This window comes from Phaethon lepturus, unplaced genomic scaffold, assembly GCF_000687285.1.
Source record: "Phaethon lepturus isolate BGI_N335 unplaced genomic scaffold, ASM68728v1 scaffold45015, whole genome shotgun sequence".
Lineage (NCBI taxonomy): Eukaryota > Metazoa > Chordata > Aves > Phaethontiformes > Phaethontidae > Phaethon > Phaethon lepturus.
In genome coordinates this window covers 1-23,332 of record NW_010540647.1, presented here as the reverse complement: position 1 = coordinate 23,332, position 23,332 = coordinate 1, and the positions used below count along the sequence as shown (strand labels likewise).

At 37.5% G+C, this 23,332-nt stretch overlaps 1 protein-coding gene across 1 annotated transcript; it reads right to left on the bottom strand.

The window, feature by feature from the left end:
- Positions 1 to 252: 252 nt before the first annotated feature.
- On the bottom strand, positions 253 to 17,492 carry NRG4 (neuregulin 4). The gene is made up of 5 exons (XM_010287498.1): positions 17,483 to 17,492; positions 13,286 to 13,379; positions 5,215 to 5,364; positions 366 to 445; positions 253 to 269 (listed from the first exon to the last, which is right to left on the bottom strand). Exons 1-5 carry the CDS (start codon positions 17,490 to 17,492, stop codon positions 253 to 255), a joined length of 351 nt encoding a protein of 116 aa, XP_010285800.1.
- Between the last annotated feature and the right edge of the window lie 5,840 nt (positions 17,493 to 23,332).

Below are 23,332 nucleotides of genomic sequence, written 5' to 3'. Positions count from 1 at the left end.
AAACCTGACAAAATTCAAACATAAGTTACAGTGATTATAGTGATTTCTGTATAATTGGATATACCTTTAAAAATACATAGAAACTCTGTTTCTCTTTATGTCTTAGTTGCAGTCTTCTCCAACATGTAAGTAAGCCTCCTATTTCAGTCTGCTTTCTTCTCTCATCTTGCTTACCACATCATCCTCTACAACTATTGTATTTTTAGGGTTGCTCTGCATGTTGTTTTCCCATCATTCTTCCACTCTAATGCTTTACTCTGTTATTATTTCTGAAAAATAAATGAAACACATGCTTTTAGTTAAAGAAAACTTCCTCCCCTGCCTTCCTTAATGGAGTCAAATCATTTTACTTCAAATACACTCACTGTTGCAGCCATTGCTGCTTGTAGTCTCAACCAGGTTGGCACCACACTCTGAAGAACTTGTCCTTGGAAGGGACGCTTTCCTGACCATAAGAAACAAGAAAAAGATAACAGGGAGAAAAAACAAACAAACCACAGAGTGAAAAAAGTTACCAGTGAAAGAAGTTCTTAGAAGAGACAAATTAATTGAATGGTGCTTCCACTGAAAAAAGTGACGTGGATCTTCTGCAATTACTTTCTAATTAATACTTAACATTTTTCAGAAGCACGTATCTGAGGGAGAATAGCAGAGATCAGAGGCAGGAACAGCACTCAGAACTACATGGCTTCTCTCCTGAAGTTAATGTTCCTGTTTGTCTCATTTCTCAGGTCTTTATTTAAGCAATTAGTGGATATCACAAAATTATTTTATTTCCTGTTAACTCTCAGCATTTGGAAGTGAAATGTCAATAATGCAATACTTTCCACGCTTTCTTGAGGATAAGCAGATCTTTTACAACAGAGATGATCTCTTCCTGTCTTTTTCCCTTTCTTTTAATAGTAATTAGACATCTGCTCACTTGAGAAGAGTCATGAGCTATTCTCCTTTCTGTCCAGTTTGTGTCCTGTGGTGATGTAACTCCTCCACAAAGTCTGTTGTCTTGGACAGCTGAAATGGCTTTATTCCTAGACCCTGTTGTTCTGGCTGGCTGAGTTCCTGTTCATCAATACACACTTATCTTACAGGTAATTTGGCGATTAACTGCAGACTTATTTTAGTTTTCCCTAGGGTCTTCTCTATTCTTCTAAGCTGTGTGTGTGGCATTTGGGCCTCTATATTGTTTTTAAATAAAAGCTGGCTTCTGTAGAATCTGTACTAATTGGCTACCTTTCTTATTCTTCTTCCAGTAACCCTTGTACAATATGTTTCTGGAGAGAGAAGGCCAGATGGACCTGTACTGACAGGTGAATTGGTTGTAGTAAAACATGCCATTTGTTACCTCAGGAACAATGTAATAGCAAGGATTTCTGCACACTTTCTTCTTTTCCCCAGGTCAAAGCAATAGGCTTTATCAGTACCGTTTGTTGGCAGGGGGGGTGCGCGTGTGTTTCACGGCAGAGGGTGATTTGGATTTGCCCTACCTCTATACACTCAACTCTGCTAGCAGCTCCTGGGCCTAAAGCTGCACAGAAGCCTACTCCAGGACTTTTTTTCAGAATTAAATAGCAAATCACTTTCATAAAGCTAGTTCTGATCTAAAAAACATACATATGGATAAGTTTTATATTTACAAAGTCAATATTTTATTATCTTTGCTAAAATCCAATTGTTGGCATGAGGCACTATCTTCTAGTGAATCCCAATAGTTAGAAATAGCAACAGTTTTATGCGCTGAGCTTTTACAGGATTGTAGCAAACAGAACTGAGCATGCCTTTTAAAGATCACGATGCCCCCTTTGACAGAGAAGCGACATTTATTGCCTATGAAACCACACAGTCCCGGAGAAAACTGGATAAAATAACATAGGAAGCTACTGTACTGAACTGGTTTTCACATTAATTTTGGGTGTGGACAGTACTGTTCTTAGGAATTCCTACAAAATGAGATAAAATTTGTTTGCAATACTTCTCTTTGAGGAGATATAAAAGCATAGTCTGTTCTTTGCCACAACATTCCTCATCACTTTTTCAGAAAGTAAATTAAAGGTACTCACTTTACTGCCTAAATAATCACATTCTATCAACCTGAGACCACTAAGATAGCTCTACAGCAGCCTTTCTTTCAGCATGTTCCAGCAACAGTGGGAGGCTTAACCCTAGACTACTACTTATCTTGTCCAGTTCTGAGACGCTTTTTTTTCATCACCAGTGCTTGATCACTTCTCCCTCTTCCCTCCTTCCGTTCTCTGCTGTTCCTTTCCGCTATCTTTATTTTGTTCTACTTTCCATCATTCCCACCCTGTAGCCATTTCCAATACTGTCTGTTTCTTCATTGTCTTTGATTCTCTCTCCTCCTTCTCCTTGTAGGTTTGCTTTCCCCAGCCATACCACCTTCATGAATCCTAGTACGTAATCAAATACAGCATGAAATCAGCTTAACAGCAGATTTTTGGCAGACTGGAAAAAGTAAATCCTCAGCTGATAAAAATGTGATGACTCAACTAAATATAAAGGGATAATTATTTCTCACTGTTCACCCAGAGCTTTCCCTATGCAGCCCTCTTCTTTTATGGTTTACTTTCACCATTACTTATGATTTGGTTTAATAAGCAGAGCAATGAAATCCTTTCTCTCCACCCTTGTATGCTGAATGGATTTGTTGATAGGGAGCGTTAAATGCATCTGCACGTGCCTGGTCCTGAAGTCTGCCCCAAGCAGCCTGAGAGAAACAAAACTTGGAAAGGAAAGGGGGTACAAGTGATGACGGGGATAAGAAAATAGAGCACTGATTTCCTAAATTCTAAAAGATCTGATGTATAATTTTACACATTTAATTTCTGTATCCTAAATTGCAGTTAATATCTCCTGTATCACTCCAGATTGCATTACTGTTTATATGAAAACCAGACTAGAACCCTTTGCTGAAAGAGTCACAGAAATTCTTACTAACACACAATAAGGGGGGGAAAAACTCTGCTTTCTGATTCTGGATCAAACATACTTGTTAATAAAGTGTAATAGTGGAAATGTGATAGCACAAGATTTCTCTTAACATTTTAATATATCCCGTCCAGAGGACAAGTCAAGGATGCTGCAAACTCTCAGCTAACCCTTACAAGCCCAAGTTCCACCCTCTTCCAGAATGTTAATGATACAGGTGGTAGATCAGATTTGGAAAAAAAAAAATTGTAATAATATTAATGACAGCTGCTAGCAATAATCCTTGTTTATACAGCTGAAAAGAGTAAATTAAAGTATCCACTTGACAGTCCTCTTATATGTTGGTCACTTCAGTCAAGATATAAGGACTTCTAGATGTCAAGTGTTTCTTTTGTAGATGAGTTCTCTAGCAGAAGATGATTGTGCTACATCAACCTCTGCAATGTAAAGGTAAGACAATTTTTAGCCAGTTACATTCTTTTCTTTATACTAAAGAACTTGATCATGATTTTATGAGATTTCCCACGGTAGTCTGGTATGTAAGTTAGGTGTAAGGGCAACTATGTTAAGACTGAGTGACTGCCCTTGTTATTTTTCTAATAAAGAGGCCCTACTACTTGTTCTGCCAGTTAGGTAAAGGTTGAGCAAACTGATTTCCTATAAAAAAATAGAGTAGTTGAGGTTCATCTTGCAGTTGTCTGATAAAAGACTTGCACAGACCTGGCATTGCTGTTATTCTAAGCTTCTGTACTTTGCAACGCAGGGCTCTGACCATAAAACCAAGTAGATTGTGTCTGCAGCCTTCCCCTAATTTTACTGTATGCAACAGGAAAGGGATCTTTTAATGGATTACTCTGAATTCTCTGTTCTCTGAACACTTTTTTCCCCCTCTTTTTGGAGACAAGCTTTACTTCTAAAGAAATACTCTCCGTACCTCTATGAGACTTGAATGAATTTTTCTTTAGTTAGTTAAAACTCTGTTCTATTCTGATAGCTTTATAGTAATCTGCAAATGTTCTTTAGTGAACTGTTGTGGTATTGCATTTCTAAGACAGGACTGATTTAACTAAAATGATTAAGGTTGGGGCGTATCCTCTACAACAAGGTTTTTTTAATATAAACTGTTTTATTGAATGCTCTCTATCTCTTCTAAATATATTCAGCTATGGGAAAAACTGGCATTCAGTGGGTTTCCATGACAGCAGCTGAGGTAAAACTAGACCAGCTATTCCAAAGGTCACTCATTGAAAGGCACTGATCAGAGAGGTTGATTTGGCAACGTGATTATGGGAGAGCAAAGAACAGAATTGCAAGAAAACCTTAGGTCATCATAACCAAGGAGAAATGCAGCGTAAGAGTAAAAGGAAGAAGCTGCAAGTCTGTGATGGCTAAGGAGGGCTAGTAAGTTGTGTTATAAAGGCATGAATACATATTAACAGTATATGACAAGATGAGCTCTTATAGATAAGTGCCGTACTGTAAAAACAAGAACGGACATAGGAGGTTGACTTGTACATAAATGCAGAAAGTGAAGACAGTAAGTTTGTTTGGGTTTGGTATAAGTGTACTGGTATATGTATTTGGTGTTACAGCATGAGATAGATTGGTTTACTTAATCCCAATAACTACTTACATGTTTTCATTCAAAGTCCTGATATGCCTAAAATGCTACTAAAACCAAACCTGCAGCATTTGCTGTCTAGCACTGACATTTTCATGCTACTCAAACATGGATCATCCTGGATAAATGAGTTAGCACTCTGATTTGTTGTAGATGTTAGTTAATAAAGGTCTACCTGGGGTTATTCTTGAATTTGATTAACTCCTTAGTTTTCCTTTGTAAACCAGGAGTTGTAAAGGAATTGGGAGCTAACGGCACCAGTTGGTTTGGCTGCCAATTCATTGCGGTGGAACAGTTTCTGATCCCTAAGCAAATTGGTACTTTGGACAACATAAGGGTTGACTCATGTTTTAAAATGTTAGCACTAACTCTAGGTAGACTCTCAGAAATGGGTGTACTGCAATTTTTTTTTTTTTTTTTTTAGAAAGCAACTATAAGTAATAGCTTAGAAAAGACATGGAGAAAACTATAAGCCAGGAAGTAAAATATTACAAGCAACAAGTTGACACAGGCACATTAATTATGCTGAATAACCATACAAACCTTATGGATAATTCATTACATAATTTCACATTCAAATAATTAGTACATGATTACCAGAAGAAATTTCTACTTGATTAAATAGCTTCAGCACTCTGAAGCACTTTTACCTGCAAAGGAAGTAGAATGCTCCAATTACAAGAACTCCTAGAAGAAGCAGTGAAGCCAAGAAAGCTGCAAACAGGTCACCTTTTGTTTGGGACTTGATGCTGGGCAGCAAAACTTCCTCACAACGCGCTCCTGTGTAATTCTCAATACACCTAGGAAACCAAGTTTTATTCAGATTAGATAGTAACTTGTCATCTAATAGGAAAAGCACACAGCCTTCTTTTGGTCTTAAGTGGGGAGAGAATTTGTTATGGCATAATTCAGGGTTTATGTTTGCTTCACAGAAAATTTACTTACAGAATTTCCACTCACCTCCTATTTCTGGAACAGAGGGAATTTGGCATGTTGGGCATCAGGCTTATATTCTGAGCCATACTGCTTTTCTACATTAAACTGTATCTTTCTTAATACATTCAGTGGATTAGTAATATACTTGAGAATGGTGTGCTTTGCAGTTAAATATGCCTCCTCCACCAGCAGATTTAATTAATTAAATCCACCTCTTTAGTGTTAACTGTGTCATCCCACTGGTTCTCATCTTACACACAGTAGTCATGCTTGCTTCCCCCGTTTCATGAAACTTTCTAGCTTTCTTAGCTGATAGGACTAGCTCTTCAACAAAGTAAATCAAGGAAATGGGAATTCATTGAGACACAGTACACCTTAAATAGCAAAAGTACTTTATGCAGTGTAATAATTCATGCCAGAACATGTTACATGCTTGGTGAATGACCCTCTCTTCGACAGACATAGCTAAAAGTCTTCTCTTCTATGCTTACTTTATGTAACTGAGCTTCTGAAAACTTCTGAAGAAAGGATTAAAATGAATATGGTATTTTACCATGGTAAAATAATATGATTTTTTTTTAAAATGAATGGCTTAGTAATTCATAGAGAGTCAAAAATAGACAGGTTGAAGCTAAACTAATCTTAATTTGTCTTACATTTTGCACTTATTCTACTAAGTTTCTTAGAGTTACAGAAGTTAAGTTTCTTAAGTTACAGAAAATGGAAAGCACTTCATTCAATAACTGCATTCTGCATGCATCTTTTATGTATGTAAATTTGCTTCTCTCTATTTGTACTACTAAGGATCTTGCTCCTTCTTGCTATTTCTGGCACTGAAGTCGTAATAATCTGTGACATAAGCAATTTCAGGCTCCAGCTGAGAAAAATGGGCTGAACTCCATAGCATACTTGAAGTTCTCAATGGCCATTGGCAGCTGCAAGGTATAATTTCAGATGAGGGATAAGAAGGTGGAGTGGGGAGGAACTGCCAAAAAAGAAAGATGTCTAGCCTAAGACAAATGGATCACTGTGAGCATACCACCATGCACACCTGATGTGATGCCCAGCACCGCCGTCTGTAGACTATGGACCACTATTTCAGTACTACTGGTCTAAACTATTACACAAAGAATTACTACCATTCCTTTTAATTTTTTGCCTGTGGAAATAAATTAGAAGATTTAGACGCTAGAAAAAAATTTAATTACCATCATATATTAAAGCTGTGCAACTGATGAAACAGCCACCGTTTCCTAAGTACAGCATGAGACTTTGTAAAGTTACTATATTTGACTGCCAGGAGAAGGCAGGATAGGCAGACTGCTCTGATTGCTTCAGATAATGTTCCAGATATTTACTGTAAGTAGAGTGGCATTTCAGTGGCCTACTTCTGAAATACTGTAGAATCCTTTAAGAACAGAAGTGTAGTTTGAGTGGGGCATTGTTCTCTAGCAAGTGAGAGAGAAATGCTTTGGAGAGCTGAATAGAGTAACAGGGATAGAAAATGGAATATAAAATTCATAGAAGCATTTTTGAATACCAGTGAAAACTGGAGAATAATGCAAGGCTAAAATGATACAGGAGGAAAAATTAAATAGGTTTTGGCATCAAATTAAGGCTCATGGAAAAGTTCTAGAGAATGAGTGTAAAGGGATTAAGTCAGTAGCCTAAAGAGAAAAATGAAGCAGGAGGAAGAAAAGACAGTCCTTTTAGCTGAAGAGATTTGCGTATAGGATTAGGTAAAAGGCTAGGGTTAGAGAACTGCTGCGGTACTGTGGAGTGAGTTGGCATGAACGGAAGCCATATTCATGTTCTGCCAAAGACCCTGGGAAAAAAATTTTGAATGTGATGACATTGTAGCAGACTCACGAGATTGTAGCCATTTTCTACTAAATCGAAAACAGAACCAGATGCTTAAGGTGGTGGTAAATCTTCAAGAGGGAAACGAGCCAGAAGGCCTAAGACTGTCAGGGGAAAACGATAGCCAATATGAACCCAAGGTTATAGCAAAGGGAGGAAGACCTACACTAAAAAAGCACATACAAAACTTAAACATCCTGGATGCTGAACCTATTAATTCTTCCTGGATGTACCAAAACCAAGTTTTAGAAACATGTTTTCCATGACTTGCCAGTTCGATAGTATCTGTTTAACTGTATGCCATGGATTAGGGATTACAAAGCTACCCATCCCTTTCTCTAGGCTGACCTGTTGACACGCTGGCTGAAAGTGATTCCATGCTATGTAGAAAATACTGTCATATAACCTAAAAACAATGGAGGTTTTCACAGGAACAGGAAAATTAGGTATCTCTTGGTTACATTTAAATAAGCAAAATTACAGCTAATGTGACCCTACTAACAGGCTCTGCTACAGTTCGGGCATTTCTGAAAATCTAGATGTTCAAATATTGGCTTGCACAAGCTTTTATGAAGTCGTCAGTGCTGATGTGCAAATAGGTGAAGGACTATGTTAAATATAGAAGCAACTGATGCTTTAAGACAACCAAAAGAGGGCAAGGTTTCTACTGGAGGTCCTTTCCTAAAACTGGTGGGAAAGAAACTAAGCAGATTTCAGTAATTAGCAGTGAAACTCAGAAGATCTGCTTATCCTGTTGCGTTAGCAGAGCTCTAGCGATTTCAGTGGAGTTACATACACAGTGACTGCAAGCAAGACAGAGAAGTAGTCTCGCACAAGCACGTGGGCTAAGAACATAATGCAGACTGGTAGTATCTGTATAGTGTCTCCTAGAGGTAGTCAGTCTCACTATATACATCTTAGAAGTCAGTAGCAGCTCTTAGTTTATCTTGTTTATAATGGATGCCTAAAAGCAGAGCACACATTAAGCACGACACACTTGCAGTTGGTAGCATGGCAGGCAACTGTGCTTCTGCACTTCAATGAATGAGCGCAAAAGAGAGAAAAGCCTGCTTCTAGGCTGTAGTAAGAGGGAGTGATGCTAATTAAGTCTTGTGGTCACTAGGCCAGGTGTTGCTGTTGAACAACATCATCCGTGTGCTGTTAGCCTGCTGTTTCAGCACATGCTGTCGTTGGCTTTGAATGGTCCTACTACGTAGCATTCCAAAGTTGATTTTTAAAATGGAAAAAAGATCTTTCCTCCTCTAAGAAATTAGAATTTCTAATTCAATCAGAGCTGAAAGACAACAGCCTTCAAGTGTTTGAGGAAAAGCTGTGAGACTAGCAACTCCCATTTTCAGATAGCATCCAGATTTCTGCTTCCCTGGATGCCTGCACACGCAGGCAGACTCGCCCACACCTCTTGTCAGATACGATGCGCCAGCCTTAACTGTTGTATACACACTTGCTACAGGAGCTGTGCTGGAGACAAAGCACTAACATAGTGTATGTAAAGAAATCCAGAGAATCTTTCAACACAGGCTGTTAATCAAAAGTACCAATATCAGCATCAGTACAAGGTGGAAGGAAATAGACTGCACTGGGTAAGATGTCAGGACATGACCAGAGGGTCTGCGATTATATTGATCCTTTGCAATGTGATCAGTAACTGAAATGTAAGTGTAACAGCCCTCCGAAAACACAAGGCATCGCTGCTGTCTCGTTTGCAGGTGCAATTCATGAGACAGTGCAAGTGATCCACTGCCTGTCTGATTTAGGTAAGAAGGTAAGGTTTCTTCTTCTTCCAGACTCTTAAGGTGGGTGACATAAGCAAGCCTCTGACAGACTTTAAAAATGGAAGTAGGATTTGAGTCTAATATGCACAGACTCCCATTGTCTAGTATTATACTATAAGAGTCTTGACTTTAGTTTTCCTTTAGTGAGGAAAAACCTGAATGGTATAAAAATGACTTGCCTGTAAATGCAAAGCTCTAAGCAGAAAAAGACAGCTGAAACATTATCTGCTTGTCAATGCAATTCAGGTTACGTGGCTGACAGCTTCAAAATCACCATAATCTTCAGTCTGTAGCAGGCTCCTAAAAGTTGTCCTAACCCATACACTATAAGGGCATCTAGTAAATATGAAAAAGAATTTAAAGCCAAAGTGAATAAGCAATGGCAAAGTTAATTGGAAGCCTTAAGCAGCTTTTTAAAAAGTTTTGTGTTCAGAGGAGTTTCAACACTGTTACTCTGAAGCTATATTCATACACACAGAGAGTAAAATAAAACCCTTGCTGCTACTGGAGAGAGGTTGAAAGAATGGGTCATTTTCCCCTAGAACTCCCTTAGCTATGTGTTTATATGGCAAGCTTTACCACATCTGGCTGCGATATTAATTCTGATCACTAATGCTTTTCAAACAAATAAGATAATGCTGTATTTTATATTTTATGTCCCATTAAACATAAATTTAATTATTGACTTTTTTGGACTATACTTTTCGTGTATATTCTAACTTTAGTTCCTACCTTTCAAGCTAAAAGCAGGACTGAAAAATACTAACTGGACACTTTGTTTTCAGAAGAGCCTGGGGTATGTGAAAGTGTAGTTTTGGAGGCGGAGAAAGAAGAAAAGCTCAGGTGCGTGGGAAGCCCAGCCCTTCACTGGCAACTTGCAGTGTGTACACTCAGAAGGCTTACGGCACAGCAAGTATATCACTCATGGGGACAATTGAAAAAGAGAATGAAGGACTCATCTCAGAGAAGGAGCCAGACAAGGATGTGGTATACAGAAGGTGGTAGAAGAATTTGCACGGGACTTGTTGGATTAGTATAGAAAAGGTGGGAGAGAGATTGGATTAGGGTAGAAGCAAAGGAAGGGGAAAGTAGAGGCATCCTTTAACCATACACAGGAACTTCAGGGAGGAGATTTCTAAGGTCTGCCGCTGTCCCGTGCAGTACCTGGCCTGAACGCGCTGCCCTCCGCAGAGTACAATCCCTTCCTCAAAAGGAGAGCATTCACTACTAATTTCCGTGTGTAGTGCCCTCAGAAGCAGAGGAGCTGCATGTGGTCTTATGCCATCTGTATTTTGTCTGACATGCAGAAAAGAGCCTCTCAGAAATCTGCTATGCGTAAGATAAAACAGAAATACCAGAGCTTCCCCTTAGACAAGCAAATCTTCACTTAATTCTGCACTGCATTAATTAATGATTATGGGACAGCTGCACATCAGGTGCTGAGGCAAATGGCTTTCAGCCTCATGTTGTATGATACACCTGAGGCAGCTGCTTTTCCATCCTTCTCCGTCCAGCTGCATATTTGTTTAGTGCATTTGAGCATTCCTGAGTTTGAAGCTTATCTTGTTTATGGTGACAGGTGTGCCTTGTGCTGCTGAGAACATTAACTCATTGTTAGGAAAGAAATGAGGGAAGATGGCAGCTGAGCAACTTCATGTTTTGACACGCATCAGCTGTATTTAAAATCTGCGAACGTGGCATAGGGGAGGGGGGCCAACGAATGTTTTGTTTCTATTAAGTCTCTACTGTGTATATATATCCACTTCTGAATGGTAAAAATAACAGAAATTCTGAAAGTAAACAGTGGCTCTTAATTCAGCCTACAAAATACGTATTTCTAAAGAATGATGCAATTTTCCTAGATACATTGTGAAATTACTTCCAACAATGTTGCATCAGGTAGTCTGGACTACGTTTAGCACAACACATTTGTGTAAATAAGCAGCATATCAAGGCAAATGTGTTTTAAGGTATTTTTACCATTTGTTAGTCTGTTCTTGCTCCATTTCCCCCTTTTAATTGGTGCTGTACTAGCGATAGTTCAGCCTTTGATTCTAAAATTGATTCAGTTTTTCTATTTGTGGGAGATGATCATTTGAGAACACTTGGAAGCTTTACGTGGGATTTGGCAGAAACCTGCATCAAAGAAACTTTGCGCAACTGTGTGATGATGCCGGTCTTGAAGTTCTAAAGCACCAAGTATTTTTCTGAATTCTGCTGAATAGTGATGCATTTTTTCTGTTGTTTCTATTCACATCACTGCTGATTACTGAGATATCTGTGTGTAAACAAAACCTTTCTCATCTATAATTAGCCTTCTCTGACTGATTAAGGAACATGCTTAGAATAAGGACATGCTTAAATAGAATGCTTCTATTTAAACCCGTATAACTTCATAATCAACCACTAGATACAGAAGCAAAATACTTGATCATTTAAATGCTATAAGATTGCCTGAGTATAACAGAAATGTTCTTAAGATGTTACTTTTCTGCTTCAGCAGATTATAGAATCCTCTAGTACCTGAATTACAAATGACTTCATTTGGAGCCCTTCTAAAGTGGAAATTATCTATGCTGACTAGTTTGTGCTCCTGAAGAATGAATTGTTCTGAGTATTTGTTACTTTGTATTTACAGTTATTGCATCAAATACACCTTCCTCGTTGCAGAGTCTAGCAATATTTAAGAGGGTGCTTGGAAATTGTGTAAATGACGCTGTTTAGTCTAACCATTCTTTTTTGATTTAAGTATTTTAATATCAGTAATATGGGATTCCTTCTAGAAAAAAATCATGCGTATCTCCACATGGTTTACTTTTTGTGTGTATAGTATTCCTTTTACATCACATAAGCTTGCAAGGTTTAGCAGTTAAAATAAATCATCATCATCATACAGCGCTTACGAGCTTTATCCTTACTTCTGGATCTGATTCATTGTATGATATTGAACAACATGCTTAATGACAGTGATATGCTGTGTGTATTTTTCAATCAGCATTTACCACAAAATTGCCTCTTTTTCTCCTCATCTACTAGATGAGTTTACATGCTTGAGTTTAAATGTTTAAATTGAACTGTCCCAAAGAAAAGAAATACTTTAATTAGGAAACTTAGAAAAAAATTTGTTTCCTCCTTCAACTGTTTCATACAGTTATTGTCAGTTATAGCTCAAGACTGAAGAGGGAGCAGACACTGCCATGGAAGAAAAAAAGGTAATACCCTTAAGTGTATGTAATAGGTGTTTGAACGCTTATTACTATATTAAGTAAACCCATTAAATTGACTGTAGTTTGTTTTGACCAATGATAGCTCAGAATTAGTAAATGCAGAACCATGAAAAATTAGAATTTTATTTGTCATCATCTTACATCTTGGTAAATGAGAAAATAAAAGGATGGGGCTGTATTATGCAGGAAACATATCCACATGCAAAACCAGGAAGTGCTTCTTTTCCAGTGTGCCACATGGGCTTCAAAAAGAAGAATGGTCCCATAAACGAATGGTGTAAGAAGTACCTATATTTGCTGCCTTGATGTTTCTTTATCAAGTGGTCTTTGGCTGTCACTGTAAAGCTGCCCTTCGAGTACTTCAGTGAGACTGAGAGAACATAGTAAGTCTTGAGTTATGCTCTTTTTTCCTCCTTAAAAGATTATATTCTTTTGTGCGCCGCCTCATTTTGTTCAGGTCAGGCCATTTTATGTTACCAGAACTTTTGCAATATAATTCATCTGGAAGAAAAACTGGGAATGTCTTTGCTTTTCTGCGTGCCTTTCCTACAGTCTACACTCCATGAGGCAAAGGGTATTTTTTTCCTTTCTGTACTGTAATGAGGGGAGGAAATATGGCTCTAAATATAGATATAATCCTGAATGCATATGTAACTGAGTACTGTCGCTCCTGTCAAACAAGTTATACACCAAGTATATACGTATATTTTTCTCATATTGTCATGTCTCTGCAAGCTAGATAAGTAATTTGAGCATGAATTACTGAATTTGGAATAGCCATAGGTAATAAGTGTCTTCTTTTATGTAACATTTTAACAGTAATTTCTTGAAGAAGCAACATGGAGAAATAGTCTTTAGACAGCTACTGTCCAGTACTTAAACACACCAACTTTAGTTTCACTGACCTGCAGAATGGACTGGATACAGTAGGAATCATATAACAAATCCCTCCATTTAGACAAAAAGATCCATAACTGGTGCCACAGAGTTCTTCATGATCTTAAAAATAAAACCAAAACAAACACAGAAAAATAAGAGACTTCTGTATTTTTATCAATAAAAAGAGATCTTAATTATACTTTTGGGGAGTGGGGGTAGCTTCCTTAAAAAAAAACCACCCCCCTTCCCCCCCCAAAAACCCCAAACCCTCAAAAAACCAAAAAAACACCCACAAACAAAACCACCTTATGAACAAATAAGGTATCAGTCTTGCCTTCTAGGCAGCAACATAGAGCACTGTCTATCTTGCAGAATTGTTTCATGTAACAATATGCAAAAAGATTGTAAATTTATCAACATATCAGATGTAAAGCACCTAAACCATATGAATAAATGCAAAATTGCTCTTGCAGGGAGGAAATTCTGAGTTCTCTGTTAGTTCACTTGCCTTTCACGACCACAAACCGTACTGAGTACAGTGATTCACATGATGACCTGTACGAAGTCTGGTTTGTCCTGTCCCAGTGGCACAAACTATCTGTAGCTTAACTAGCTTCTGTGAGAGAATCGGAGTCAGTACAGATAAACCCAGAATAGTCTCAGGTGTGAACCAGAACACTCTCTGAGACTGCTTCAGGCTGTATTCAGAGCAGAATCATAGCGCAGCTGGACACCGCCAGGTTTTCCCACCCCAATTTTTAACAACCAGTGGAGGAGCAACCTATGAGGCACCTTTTCTCTAGAAGACTGCCTGTTACAATGCGATTTCCACAGATCTCAAAAAGGCTTTTTTCTAACTCAGTAGGCTTCTTATATGAATTGTTAGTGTTTTAAACGCAATTAGGCATTCTAATAAAACCTCAAATACAGGATACTAATGTTGGCACTCATAGCAGCAGTTGTCTATTTTATGCCTAAATAGAGTATCTAACTGTACCATTGACTGCTTTCTTTTTGAAAGCAGTCTAACTTTGGAAGTTGGACTGCATATATTTATGATGCATCAGTAACTCTATATGCATATATATTTTTATATCTCTCTTCAATCTTATGAAACCACAATATCTCAATCAAAAAAAAAAAAAAAGAGCAGTCTTCTGACATCACAAGTGTGAGAATCCTGTGTTACCTCACACTTTAGGTGTTGTTTTTCCTGTTACTTCTCCCAGAAGTTCTGAAAACAAGAATTCTGCTGTCTCACCATTTATGTATAGAAGATGTGTTCTATACAAGATTTAGTGTTGTTTAAGAGGAGTCAAGATTTTCATTTTCTTGTGTGACCTTTGGGAAAAAGAGTTAGGGTTCCCCTTTATTCCTGCAGAAAAAAAGTGAGAAGTGTGGCCCTAAGACGTTCTACCCTAAGGGTAGATTTTACAGCTTTGTGTGTAAAATAAACCTGACTTTTCTAAGAGTAGCAGGAAAGCTTAGCTACTTCTAACGCTGTGCAACAAAAACACTGTGCATCCTGCTGTCTTCCAGACCCTCTCTAGTAATTCCACTCTCTCCAATCCTCATATGTTCTTCCATTTCTATGACGGCATATTGACGTAGGAGTGTGAGTAAGTTATTTTAAGATGAAGGCAGTTATACTACAGAGCTCAACAGGAATTCAGTTTCATGTTTGTGTTGCCAAAGTGCTAGGATCCAAATGGTAACTGGACTCTTTTTGCAGGTGTGCAGATAAATTAGGGAGCTGGAGAAGGGGGGAGGTAAGGCTGGAAAGATTGTTCATGTTTGACCTTCTTGCGTTGGCTCAGGATGGGGCATAACAGACATGTGTTCTGCCCTACCGTGTTAGAAGATGAATGGAAACTTGTTTTAACTCTGAAGCTTTCTGTGCTTCTCTACTGGCAATTCATTTACTGCAAGTTCACTGTTAAAAGACTTTTAAAATTATTTTACATGGGTAACAGTATAATTGCAATAGGGATAAAATGGTGACAGAAAAAAACCCAAGCAGGTTTTTAAACAAGAGCTACAAATTATTTTATTTTAGTCTATTCAAACACAACAGTGGAACTTCTGTGACTGTAATTAAATTGAAGGCTACATCCTTCCTTAAATGAAGAGAGGATATTGATTACATTAACAGTGTATCAGGATATCTACACAATTCTAAGAATCAAGAGGGGAAAAAGCAAAACTCTTGACGTTGACATGCTCTCAACTCTATTAAGTATCTGAGGGAGTTAAGTGTTGTTGAAATTCTACCAGATGGAAAAGTGAAATGATAGAAAGTAAGGCCCACAGAAAAATCCCTTTAGACAGCTCATGGAAAGCCTTCAAAGAAATTCTCATGAGAATTAAGGAGAACTTGTTAACCTCCTTGAAATCCTCCCTTATGGTTCTATTTCTTCATCTTTATGCGGAAATAGGCCTGTCTCATACTGGCATAGTGGTAGAGTACTGAAGAAAACGAAATACCTCAAGTCATTAAGGTCTCAGAACATTTGGGAGAATGATTCTGTTACGGTGTGATCTGTGTATTAAGGACCAGCTGCAGCCCAACTAGACATTTCTGTTCTAGCAAAATACCTCAGGCACTCTGTCTGAGGCCTATTAGAGGAAAAGTGAGAGAGTGCAGAGAGAGAACAAAAAGTGCCTAGGAAGCCTCTGAAACCTTTTTGATTGTAATTATGGACAATTTCTCTATAGGTTATTTCTTTCTAGAGCGAGACTTCTTTCCAGCGCTAAGGGAAAAATGGTAACCTTAATTTTACCGGTGATGAGATACTTGAAGAAACCTCTATGTCCATGTAGATCAGATGCCCCATTTTCCATCCAATTGTACTCTTCATTAATTCCATTAATTTTGTGTATTAATACTTTGCTGCTACTTACTGTATTACTCTAGTACTTTTAGTATAAAGTAGATGACAGAATTATGAAAGAGAATAAAAGAAAATTCAGGATGCTTTAACACCAAAAAAAACATTATTAGTTACTAGTAGTAGTGGGCTTTGCTACAATACAAAAATTTACGTTACCGTACTCTGTACCCCTGAAATGCACTAGCTTGGATCAAATTTGAAAGCTACAGCTCTGTATTATTTTCAGGAAAGCATGAAAGCAACAGTTTATCCCTTTACATTTATAGTCAGTGATGCAGAAGAGTATACTAGAGAATCATGAGGGGTTCCCATACGAGCCAAAACCCAATTACATCAGCATTGGTGAATGTGTTATAATTTTTCATGAGGCAAGTCAATACATTATATTAATCTGAAGATGCAAATTGTATGCTTTGGAAGTCAAATGTATGCTACATTCAGACTACCATAATCGAGATAGAAAAGCTTAACAAGTCAAGTGACAATGGGCAATTAAAAAAAAATACAAAAGATTTAGCTTTTTAATTAATACAACTGCAGAAACTCTATCAACATATGTTCTACATTTTATATATGTGTGTATATATGTACTTTGCTATATCCTTCGATGTGAGAGACTAAATAGAGAAGGGGGAAACATAAGTTACTTTTAAAATAAGTCAGGTTTTGGTGGGAGGAAAAGTGAAGAGGAATGAAACGAGATTGCTCTTTCTGACGTTAGACTCTGAATAATTAAAACTGGCAGAGGTAATAGCAGCCTCTAAATACACGGATTCTCAATTATTCTTTTTGAGGACATGCATGAAAACCTGTCCCTAAACTATCTTGTCTGCTTGCATTTAAACTTTTGTAACCTGACTGTCCTATCTATTAAAAAGAAAAACAAATAAAGGCTCAACACCACCTTAACCCCCAAAGAACCAAGCCAGCCTTGCTAATCCACACGTTGACTCAGCTGTCTTGCCTAGTGCAGAGGCTAAAATACTACAGACCGTCTAATCCTGAAGTCTGCTAAAACCAAAAAGGGAAGGAGGAGGAGTGGGAAATGTTGACTGAAGATAAAGGGGCTGATGCATGCTTCCTCACTTATGAGCAACTTGGGACTGTATACTAACCGATCACAAACTGTGAAATATTAGGGCTGATCAAAGCAATCATCTCCTTAGAGAATGTGTACCACTACTGGTGAACTTTATTTCGCTGACTAGTAAGTGAAGACAGCCCTTGGAGCAATTGTGACAATCCCAATGGCAGCTGTCAAAATCAATGCAATTTTAATGAATTCAAATAATATAGGTATACACATCCAAGTAAAGACTTGGAAGAAATTACCTGTTCGCATATTATTCCGACAACAATTTTTATTCTTGGTCAGAGGCTATTCTTCTAAAATGGCACCTAAGGACAAACATGTAAATTTAGCATGTTATTTTTAATCCCAGTGACTTTTTTTCCCTGAAGAAATAGCTATTGGACTGCATCTTTCAGTGTTGCTGGGCGAAGACATTTGTTGTACGTTGACAGTAGTATACTGTTATATTATACAGAGGTTCCATTAATTCAGAGTTAACGGCAAACATTAAAGTGTACTGTCAAGTTCAGTGAACTCCTAAGGGCAGTACTACAGAGTAAAACCAAATTCACACTAAAGCACGTTTAAACAATGAATACTTTTTTCAAACTGCCATGCTTATTCAGAATTGTAATACTTAATGCTTTTAGGCAATCTAAGTTATTGTTTCTGGCTAGCAAATTAAATTGTCATTTGTACCTTGAAAGCCAGTGCATATAATTGAACCAGTCTTCAGACTGATAATTATTCCATCAGGTTATATCTTGGTGGTGGAATTCTTGCATTTCGCAAACAAGAACTTCCCAATTTATAACTTCTGAGAGAGAATGTGTGTGTTTGACTTTAGTGTTTCTCATGTCTGGATGTCAGGTGAAATTAGTAGTATAGGCCGCGAATTTAGCAGAACTCAGCAAGGTCAAGACTTGTACAATTATTTTTAAAACATGGAATAGAAACTCTCTGCCTGGACAGAAACCAATCTTCACTTGAAAAAGAACGCTAAAAAGAAACTTACTCTGTAGACATGCCAACTCTATAAACATCTAACGTTGCCATATGCTGTTTTCTTGTAAGGTATAGTCAAGTTTTATCATACCAAATAGGTTACTGAACAAGCCTAGCATGATAGATCTTATTTTTTAATGTTGGGTCTTTTTTTTCCCTTAATGATACTTTAAAGTGTACATAAAGTAACTATTTAAGCATACTGTCCTATATTGGAAGGAAGATTATCCCCGCCCCCCCCAAAATGATAAAATAAAATAAAATAATCAACTTTACCAGAAATAATTGCCAGCTTTTAGTACTAGAAAGGCAACTTTCTGTAGAGGCCCATTTCAAAAGGTATAATGCATTTGTACTTACCGTATAAGCAGATGGTTCTGTTTTTCATGGGACCTCAAATGGCTTCTTAGCTCTTGAAGTGTCCTGTCCATACAAGAAAATCTGAAATGGCAGTTCCCTGTGATACTGGGCTGTACCAGCAAGGTCCCCACCCAAAGGCTGTCCCCTTGGGCTGTCTCACAGATACGCAACTTTGCTTCCTTTGTGTACACAACCAAGTACAATTAACATAGCATGTGGCACAAAGAAACAAACCAACACGATTCACTTCAGAACTAAAATCCTGCTTTTGAAATAAATAATCCTGGAAATGGTTATTTTTAGCAGTCAAGATCTGGATTCTCTATGTGCTGTTAAAAAGGCTTCACGTTTACCTATAGTGCAATGTGGGTGAGGTTACAACAAAGGCAAACAAAGCAGCCAAGTACAGAATAGGGTAACACCCCGTTATGCTCACAGAATCACTTGCATGATTTTCTAGGGTTACCAGTACTACAGTTTATTGCTGAATTCAAAACATTCACATAATATAGCATATATAAATTGCATCATAAAAATATAACATGCAGCAGTAAAAAATCTCATTTAAATTAGTATTTTATTGGAGCAAGCAGTCCTTTTTAATTTACTTTCCCTTTTTTCAGTATGTGCCAAAAAACTGTGTAATATCCAATTGCTCTCACAACAGAAAATATAAATAGGATATATAACCGAAATTTCAAACTAGCTCCTTTACCAAATTTAATTAGGATATGGGTCCTTGAACAGTCAAAGTAACTTGAATTTGCTACTGCAAAAAGGAGATCTCGCATTTTTCCTTCATCTTATTGTCAGTATGCATCTCACTGTCTCTCTGGTGCTGCTACTGGTACAAACTGGACTTTTTCAGGAGATGCTTAAATCCAATGATCCAGCAGAAAATTCCTTAGAGGAGGCTGACAGTTTTCTGCTGCATCCGTGTGTTAAATGGATGTGCTATGCACCTCATCAGCTGTTTGGACTAGGACTAATTGTTTATAAACTGACTGCAGAGAACAAGACAGTTTGAATAAGGCTATGGGACTACTAACTGTTTATTTTCAAACTTTGTTGCCTGCATAATCAAGGAAACGGGGTGGTGAAGGAAGGGGTGAAAATATTTCCTAAACAATCCAAGAGGATGTGTGTGTGTATGCATAATTAAATTCTTTAAATTCTGATAATAAGTATCACAATTGAGGTCTAAAGGTCACTTTCAAAAGAGATGTTACTGACAGCATTCAGAGTCATAACTTTTTTAAGACTGAAATGTAAATCTATAGGTAATCATGTATTTATATGTCTCTGGAGTGTTTGTTGCACTCTTAACAGACATTTAAGTATGTGTCAGCATCCTAAAAAGAATAAATTGGACTATCTCATTAGAAAAGTAAGCTGATACACTGTAAGGAAAATGAAATGCTGTAGCAGAAATTGTTGCTAAACTCAATTCTAGCTTGCTTCTAACTTGCTTACATCTATCTGTGAACTGAACTGGTACTAGAAACACAAGAGATCATTTGTGCATTTACCTCACATTTACCTTTCCAAACTCAATGTCGTCTTTTAAGACACAGCTGTAGCCTATGCTCACAGAAACTAAGAATCCAATTCTGTGAATGCTGACAAGTTTATCTTGCATGCATCTTGGGAGTTCGTGAAAAATGACTCTGCGTATCAGGTTAGAGTATTTTAATCTGTAATTTAAAATATAGCCTGTTTCGTTCTGTGCCAGCTTGTTGAAAAATTTCCCTACATCTTTGTCATAACAATACATTGTTTGAAAGACTACAGTTTATACACTAAAGTTAGGTCACCTGTGTATATGGATATATACTGATGCTATTGCAGCCTCTTCAATTACTTGAAAGTCCTGTGCATCTTTATTTTCATAGTCTGAATCTGTTAACAGGGGCTTCTGTTAAGGAAAGGATTTAAATCACATGATTAGAGTTAACCATATCCTAAATCACTAAGTTAAAGCATGTTCAAGTACTTTGCTGAATGAAGCATGAGCTCTGTGTGTATGTGTGTGTCACACTGAATGCTGCAAATGCAATGGAAATACTGGGTTACTATTCTGTAGCTGAGAAACCACAGATTAAAGTGAGCCACACAGGAAAATTCATACACCCTCATGTTTCTTGGGCACTAAAATTCTAGGGGGAAGAATAGTTTTTTTTCTTTTTTTGGGAACTCCCATTGGATTTCTGGGCAAATTGAGCACTCGGACACAAAACTGCAATGGGTTCAGCTCTTGAGCAAAAATATGCAGTAGTATCTGGCCATACTGGAGGCTGGCTGGAACAACTCTTTTGAACTCATTAGATTTGTCTTGAAATGAACCTGCATGCTTTATGCCACGTATACTTAAAACAGAATCCTTAGTGCTGCTTATTTTTGTGTACTTTTAATTGCTAACTATTCTAAGCATCCATGAGATGCTTAGAATATCTCGGATGCTTGAGTATCCCCAAAGATGAGAACTGGAAGTCTTAATGAGCAGTCAGATAAAAAGAAAGCACTGAATACTGATTTGAGTTTTGTTTTATGGTTCTTTGCTATTCAAACTTTCTTAAAATTAATATCTATATAAACTCTCCCCCAAATTAAAGATCATTTCAATCACATGGCTATTTCAAATCTGCATTGTTTGTTCATTTAGATTAAGTTGCACCTTACAGCTGTCTTCAAGAATGGGATTTTACTGCATTATGTGTTCTTTTTTAAAATCCAAAAGAGGTACAATCTCATGCTGTCCCAATACTGAGCTCAAATATTTGTGTTGTGAAAACAATGAAGGGAAAAAATGTTAACAATTTGCACTATCTGCTTAGCAGGCTAACTAAACATAAATTTCCTTCTGACATGTGTCCTTGGTATCTATCAAGCAGTCAGTAGTGTATGCCTCTTATTTTATTCAAGAGCCAAGGAACTGTCGTGAAGTCTTGTTAAAAGGAGTCTGTTTATTTTCTTATCTAGGTGATAACTTCTATTACCCTTACCATATGAAGCTCATAACTGATTTTAGCACAGAAAATCATCAGGCGTCAGAAAAAAAAAAAAATCCATCAAACTGCCTGAAACAAATGGAGATCTCGATAAGGAAAAATTCAAGATGAGATATTACAGCAAATTTGTATAAGGACGATGTGTTACTCAAATTTGCACCCTGAAAGTTTCTTTTAAGATGGGATAGCCACAACGTGAAGGAGCTCTAACAAAAGACAGAAGCAAAGGCAGATACCAAACAGCTCACAAGTCTTAACGTGCTTGTGATTGACAGGTGAATTTTTTTAATACAGTTGTTCAAAATTCTTTCCATTACAGTTTTCTGAAATGACAACAAATGAAAGAGTTATCTTAGGAAGACCTACAGAAAAACTTTGTTTACATGTTTATTTTGTCTGCTGAAGTATGTCTAGGATTAATTATATACTAGAACAGCTGGTAAAACTATTGTAATGAAGTTGAAATCAGTTTGAGACTTTAGGAATGTAAAATTTTCTCTTAAATTTACCATTAAATTTCATAAGTAGCTTGCAACCAACCGCGAATTCTCACCTGAAACCCCCGAGTTCTACTGTATGAGATATTCATACTGAAGTTGGCAAAGCTACATTTCAGTCGAGGCTTCTGTCAAATGTAACTACTGTAGTCATACTGCATATTTGTAATTTTGAGATAGAGATTCCAGTCTTGAGCTTATGTGTGCTTATGTAGGGGGAATTAATAAATTTTTGAAGATGCTTCCATTAAAAAAATCACTATCAAGCTTGGAAAAAAAACCCAAACACAATGCTATTCTTTCATTCTGTGAGCTTACTGATTTCTTCTATAGCACTTTCGCTCCCAAGTTTCACCCCTAAACTTCTGTAAGAACTCGAATTTAATACCACTTAAAGGTTCTCACTGCATGATTAATTTTATCTGTATCTCAGGGGTAGATAGTGTCCATCAGAATGTCAGCGCTCAAATGTCAGTGATCTCTGATCTAAAAATTGTAACTCAAAAAATCTGTATTACAAACTGGCATACAAGGAGACAGTTTAGCACACAGGCATTTAATAAAATAGACCAATGCCACTTAAATAATTTTGAGATACTAAGATATATATGTATCATAAGAGTTTATGATATTGACTTTTACATGGTAGTCATTAGGAAGCTAATGTAACTAGTCGTCATAGTACTGATTTTGATTTTTTTTTTTGAGCTAAACATCATCCCGACAGTCATAACTGATTGCTGCCAATGCCAGCTATTCCACAGCAGCTCAGCCTATGGGAGAGAACTGGTAAAACTTGAATTTTTTTTTTTTGTCCATTTAAAGCACATTCTTAACCCTGGGTTTTTTTGTTTTCGGTTTTTTGTTTTTTTTTTTTCATTTAATTTTGCATTGAGTTAATTTGTTCTACTTAAACGACAGCTTACCACAGCAAATGGGTATTCTTAACTCTGCCGGTGTAATCTTTTTCAGACATGCACTGGACAATCTGCTGAATCAACGTAATCTCTAATCTGCATCGTGGAAGCCCGCAGCTGCTGTCTCCGTCCGCCGTTATGTAATGCTGGTGCCTACGAAAGCAAAACAAAACACACCGAGAACAGGCACAACTTTTAGAATAACGTTGTAAAAGCCCCCGTGCGCCTCACGGGGCAGCCGCCCCGGTGAAAACCAGTTTCTGCCACCCCCGGGCTAGAGCGGCCCCTCACCCAGGGGACCCCTCGCCCCGGGGCTCCCACCT

Bases quoted from the DNA above. Each gene is read 5' to 3' on its own strand.
- NRG4 (XM_010287498.1), bottom strand. The intron at 5,365-13,285 runs GTCAGTGAAACT...TTGGTTTCCTAG, and splicing joins GTATCCAGTCCATTCTGCAG to GTGTATTGAGAATTACACAG. The intron at 446-5,214 runs GTAAAAGTGCTT...TCTTATGGTCAG, and splicing joins GCATTCTACTTCCTTTGCAG to GAAAGCGTCCCTTCCAAGGA.